Source organism: Trachypithecus francoisi, unplaced genomic scaffold (genome assembly GCF_009764315.1).
Source record: "Trachypithecus francoisi isolate TF-2019V2 unplaced genomic scaffold, Tfra_2.0 Lachesis_group2, whole genome shotgun sequence".
Taxonomy (NCBI): Eukaryota; Metazoa; Chordata; class Mammalia; order Primates; family Cercopithecidae; genus Trachypithecus; species Trachypithecus francoisi.
Genome location: NW_022681465.1, coordinates 167,725,902 through 167,731,901, shown reverse-complemented (window position 1 = coordinate 167,731,901; position 6,000 = coordinate 167,725,902). Strand labels below are relative to the sequence as shown.

Genomic DNA, 6,000 nt, shown 5'->3' with positions numbered 1-6,000 from the left:
AAGCAAAGAAGGGAGAGAAGAGGCAGTTAAAATTTGGCATAAAATATTCTAGTAAATCAATGTAATGACAGCTAACTAACTAAACGATTTTTTACGTATTTTCCCTATTATCCACATGTCATAACATTTGCATCTTTGAAGTATCATGCCACACCACAGAAACCTGTATCTACTAATTTCCAGTGATATCGTGCTCCACGTTTAGGGTGAATACCCTGTAAATGGGAATACATTCACCGAATTAAATATACTATTTGGTTGTTATACTTACGTATCCTACAAGAAAAGTTAATATCTGTTTACTGTATCTTATGCATTGGATATTAATAATATTATAAGAAACCCTTTCTTGAAAATTAGAATGACTATCAGTCAGGTAGAAAATAACATGAGACAGACAAGAAGCCATTATTTAAAAAAAAAAACTTTTTAATTCTGATTGCCAAATTATTTAAGGCAGGTATAAAAAAGGAAAGCATTCAATATACATTTTACATAAAATAAACTAGATTACAGCATAAAACAAGTAACCAGGCAATGGCGTTAAAGTCTCTCTCCTCTAAAACTGGATAATTGTAAACATTAAAAAAAAAAAAAGAAAAAGACTGTAGAACTATTCAAGTAATAGAACAATCACAGATGTCTCTGGTACGCAGGCTATTGGGTTATTTGCCATTCAAGATTATCAAAAAATGACACCTCATTATTCACAGATGCTCATTATTTCCCCATTTTAATCTTTACATTATGTACAACACAGTTTTTGTGGTACTGGCAACCCCATGCCTTCCAAAAGTACTTTTTCCACAATACACAAGTACAAACAGTGACTACAGGAACATTTTACACTGATGCGTCTTTAACAGGAGCCACCAAATAGACATCTAAATTGTACCAAAGTGTCATCATCACAGTTAGCCTTTCTGAGGGGCTTATGGGAAATATGTGAAGGATATGCAAGATTCAGGCACACTGATACATAACATTATTTATTTACAATTTTAAAGGAAAAGGAAAAGAAAGTAAGTAGCCTTTTGTGGCTAACACTTTTCAACATGACAAATACATTTTTAATTTCCTTTACTGAGTGGTTTGCGACGTGGCAGCAGACCCTGTGTGTGCGAGCCTGGTTACTGATACAAAAAGTAAAGAATATATTTATATTTTTATATATATATATATGTATATATACAGATATGTATACGTATATATATATAAAACAGAAGTTTAATTACAGCAACATTTGTTACTCTGTGATAAAATCTGTAATTTACAAAAAGGAAATGACTGGTTTTTGCCTGCCATTAAGGCATTTCAAATTAACACCATGGAACTGATGTCTGTGTAAAGCGCTTCCCCATGTGATCCAGTCACATGACAATGTACATGTCCAATCTTGTCATTCTCTGCAAAAGAAAAGCAAACCTTAGCACATGGTTCTATCAACATTTAGTTTGTTTGCTTGTTTGTTTGTTTGTTTTTTGAGTCGGGGTTTTGCTCTTGTTGCCCAGGCTGGAGTGCAATGGCTCGATCTCGGCTCATGGCAACCTCCGCCTCCTGGGTTCAAGCGATTCTCCTGCCTCAGCCTCCCAAGTGGCTGGGATTACAGGCATGTGTCACCACGCCTGGCTAATTTTGTGTTTTTAGTAGAGAGGGGGTTTCTCCATGTTGGTCAGGCTGCTCTCGAGCTCCGGACCTCAGGTGATCCGCCCACCTCGGCCTCCCAAAGTGCTGGAATTACAGGCATGAGCCACCGTGCCCAGCCAACAGTTTTTTGTTTTTTTTTTAAATTTTGAGACAGAATCTCACTCCATCACCCAGGCTGGAGTGCAATGGTGCAATCTCGGCTCACTGCAACCTCTGCCTCCTGGGTTCCAGCAATTCTCATGCCTCAGCCTCCCTAGTAGCTGGAATTACAGGCGCACGCCACCATGCCCAGCTAATTTTTGTATTTTTAGTAGAGATGGGGTTTCACCATGTTGGCCAGGGTGGTCTGGAACTCCTGGCCTCAGGTGATCCACCCGCCTTAGCCTCCCAAAGTGCTGGGACTACAGGTATGGGTCATCATGCCCAGCCTCTGTCAACATTTGTCACTGTAAGCCTGAAAACCAAAAGACTAATAAGACTTATTTTAATTCCATTCAAATGTAGAATTCAATTCCAGAGAAAGTGAATAAACACAAAGTAATGATATGCATTGTGAAAAATATTAATTTTATAATACAAATACTTTAATTCCTTTAAATCATTTTCCTTCTTAAAACTTAGGGAATAATTTAAAATATCAAGGAACAAACATTACCTTTAGTATTACGAAAATAAATGTCTCCATTTGCAACTTTATCTTTAAACATAATAAAACAAAGGGAGTCATGGTGAATTATTTTAGCAATGCTGTAAGGATAACCCAAGAAAATTTCAACTGCCTAAAAAAACTACTCATTTAATTACTAATCTACGTAACCCTTACAGAATGGGGTTCATGGAATTTAAGTTGCATGTGAAGCAACTTACATTGGCATAAACAAACACATTCATTACAAGGATATAAAACCCAAGGAGTTAAGTTTTTGGTCTAAAAATCCTGTACTTGCTTCCTCCCAACCATTAAGATATTTCTATCTAGAACTAATTAAAAATGTAGAGGATATTTACCTTCTTTGTCCAGGAAACATTCCAGATGCAGATGCCTGGGCAGCCACCTGCTGTGAGGCAACAAGGGCAGCAGAGGTCAAGCCTAATGGGGAAAAAAATGTAGCGTGTCTGTGATCTTTAGAAGGATAAAAGTAGATACAGGCCCAGTGGGGAAGGGCCGCAGACCCAGTAGCAGCACGGTGTCCTCTCCTGAACACACACATGAACTCTTTCATGCAGCAAGGACACCGTACAAACCATTTGGTCTATCTGCTATCTATCCTTTCTTGAGTACTCTGCAGTTTTCTTAATAGCTATTCGAAGGAGATACAGTATTCCATCTCTCCAGCTCTGCATGGTGCTAAATGGTTTGCATGCATTCCTGAATAGGAAGCTCAAGAGAAATAATAGATGCCAGGTAACAACAGGAATCAAAAGTCATAGTGAATTACAGAAGCGGCATGCTATTTGCCTAGAATACAATAGTTCCATAATAATTGTTATCACTTTAACATTTTCCCCAGTGACTGAACACAATGCGTCCCATAAGATACACAGAATCAGTAAATCAAACTTAGAAATGCTCTTCACTTTCACCCTGCAAGACGAAAGTAGCAGTCAGAGACTGTAATAGCTCCAAATGGCATGATGTTGCCTAACAGAGAATTCTTTTAAATTCTATAGAAGACAGTCCTGGGGAAAAATAGAGTAAACAAATGCGAACCTAGGGAAGATTACTGTCTCCTTCTATGTCTTTTATTTGGATATATTTTCTTTTCCCAGAGGTAACTTAAGACAGTACAATAACAATAACATTACCTTAAAAGAGATAATTATCTTCTTCTCATATATACTTTATTTATATATAGGTATAATGTGTTAGACTAGAAATAAAGCCTTTCTCTTCCAAGTACTTACCACACTCAATACAAATTGTTTAAGAAATAGAAAAGCTCTCTTTAAACACTGTTAGTTGACACCAACTAAAAAGACTTGAATAAATAAAAATGACCCCTTCACATTTGTATATCAATTCCCAGTTTTGGAAACACTTTCAAACATATTATCTTAACTTTCTATTCACACAGCAGCATAAGAGGCAACTTGGCAAGTGCAATAGACTAAATTATGTCTCCTCAAAATATGTTGAAGCTCTAATCCACAGTGTGATTAGATTCAGAGATGGGGCTTATAAGGGGGTAATTAAGGTTAAATGAGGTCATATGGATGGGACCCTAATAGGGCAGGATTAGTGTCCTTATAAGAAAGCACACGAGGGCTCCCCCTGCCTCTTCCCCACCCACCAGCTCATGCACAAAGAAGAGGTCATATGAGCACACAGCGGGACAGCAGCTACACACAAACCAGGAATACAGGCCTCAGCAGAGGCTGGCTGTGCTGGAACCCTGATCTTGAACTGCCAGCCTCCAGAACTGTGAGAAAATAAATTCCTGTTGTTTAAAGCCATGCAATCTGGGGTATTCTAGCAAACTGTAAAGATGGTGCCATCACCCACCCCCTATGAGATGACAAAGATGGGACAAATAATACATGCTCAACTAATGAACCACAAGGTGAAGGTCCCCTGATATCAATCCTATGGCTTAAAACATGTTTCTCTTTCTCAATTCTCCCATTTAGTGAAGTCGCAGCAGTGAAGGGCTGTGAAGAACCCTTAAATGAGGTTATCAAAGTGTTAAACCTGATCACATTACTCCCATGATTTCCATGGGAAAAGAGCAACTTAAAAGGCATGCAGAAATCAGAACAAGTAATTTCACGAAAGCCTCCCACCATCCCTCCCTTTTTCTACAATTTCCCTGAAGTAGATATCTGATCTTCTGATTGTTATATTCAGTGCCCCAGACACTGGCCACCACCCTCAGTCTGTGAGATAACAGTAAGCCGCCGATAACATCAACTGGTGACAATTATTAAGTGGTAGCCATTTCATGTCTCAATAGTATACAAAGATGACGGAAGAGCCTTAGCTGTGTCACTAGGAAATAAGTGTTAAAAACCCTCCTGAGAGCTAATGTGAACTCAAAGCTCAAGATTTTTAAGATGTGAAATCCAATTTTAGCAACTGTTTTCCAAAGCAGAATGGAGAAAGACACAATAATGACAGAGCTGCTGACCTTGAAAAGGGTCATATTGACCCGGGATTAGCGGGTAACCCATGCCAACGTGGGTGTGGTGATGCGTGTGCAGGTGCCGCTGGCCGAAGGGGGAGTGGCGATCCCTTTCCCTTTCCGCCTCCCGTTCCCGCTCAGCTGTAGCCTTTTCCACAGGCTGCAACAAAAAAGAGAAATGTTCCCCCTTCATGCCTGAAAATCAACTCTTATGAGTACTAAACCACCTGTGTCCCTTTGACAATATTGGGTTAATGATTAAAAAATAAATACAAAGATAAAATCTTTAGTAACTAAAGAGAGTTTCAAAAAAACATGCATTAGTTTCCGTTGGAATTAAGCCAACACAAAAAGAACTGCTCCACCCAAAATAAACCAAGTGACACCAATGTTTTCCTGAAATGATGGAAATAAGAGGACTTCTCTCTATATTCATTCATAATTGCAGGTTAAGAATTTACCCAATTGCTTCCCAGAAACAACTTTCAGAAAATAAGTAGTTTTGGAGATATCTTTAAGGTCAAGTTTTCTAATTACACTTGTATTTTATGGAGAGAACCTATCTCACAATTTTAAACGTGTCTGTATACATTTTGTTCCACTGAAAAAACATGCCCTAAAGTTATATGCCAATATAAAGCACAAGAAATCACTGTCCTACACCCACATTTTGAATCTCTCAATTTTTGAACTCTCACAGAGAAGCTCCCATCTCCCCAGACCATAGTCTGGGGTAAGGATGGTTTACTTCCTATGACTTTCTACCTTTAGAACCTAACCACCCTTTCACCAAAGTTATCCTTCTCACTTAAAAGAAATCCTTGTACTAAGAAGGAGGTCTCAGAAAGATTCTGAAATCACCTTTTCTAGTTTCTCTATAGAGTTTCTGGTAGACTCATACACATTGCAAATACTATTATTTTAATTTACTTTAAACTCTTTCCTAGCCAAGCACCATCCTCTTTTCATTTAGCCTCTCTTCACAACAGTCTCTAGGACTATAGCAGTCCCCTTTTTTGGGGAACAGTCATCTTTCACAGACAAATATTTGTATTATTCGGCAGAGTTAAAGGGACATGACAAAGAGTTAAGGCCAGAAAACAGCAGACACAGCTCTCACTCCGAAGCCACATGACTTACTCTTGGAAATTTGTGCAAGGCTCAAATTTGTGCCTTATTACATGTCATGGGTACTTAGCTTTGCTCGTGATGAACCTCCAACCATGAACACTGA

General features: G+C 38.5%; 1 protein-coding gene across 4 annotated transcripts in view; it reads right to left on the bottom strand.

The window, feature by feature from the left end:
• Nucleotides 1-406: 406 nt before the first annotated feature.
• ZNF608 (zinc finger protein 608) overlaps nt 407-6,000 on the bottom strand; it is a 118,333-nt gene continuing 112,739 nt past the window's right edge. For 3 of the 4 annotated variants that reach the window (XM_033181402.1, XM_033181405.1, XM_033181401.1), the window contains 3 exons: nt 4,773-4,926; nt 2,656-2,737; nt 407-1,406 (listed from right to left, as the gene is read on the bottom strand). In XM_033181402.1, the coding sequence (XP_033037293.1) occupies nt 1,400-1,406; nt 2,656-2,737; nt 4,773-4,926 (243 nt within the window). In that variant the 3' untranslated portion in view covers nt 407-1,399. Of the gene's footprint in view, nt 1,407-1,976; nt 2,345-2,655; nt 2,738-4,772; nt 4,927-6,000 lie in introns of those variants that run through there. The other variant, XM_033181403.1, reaches the window with a different exon arrangement.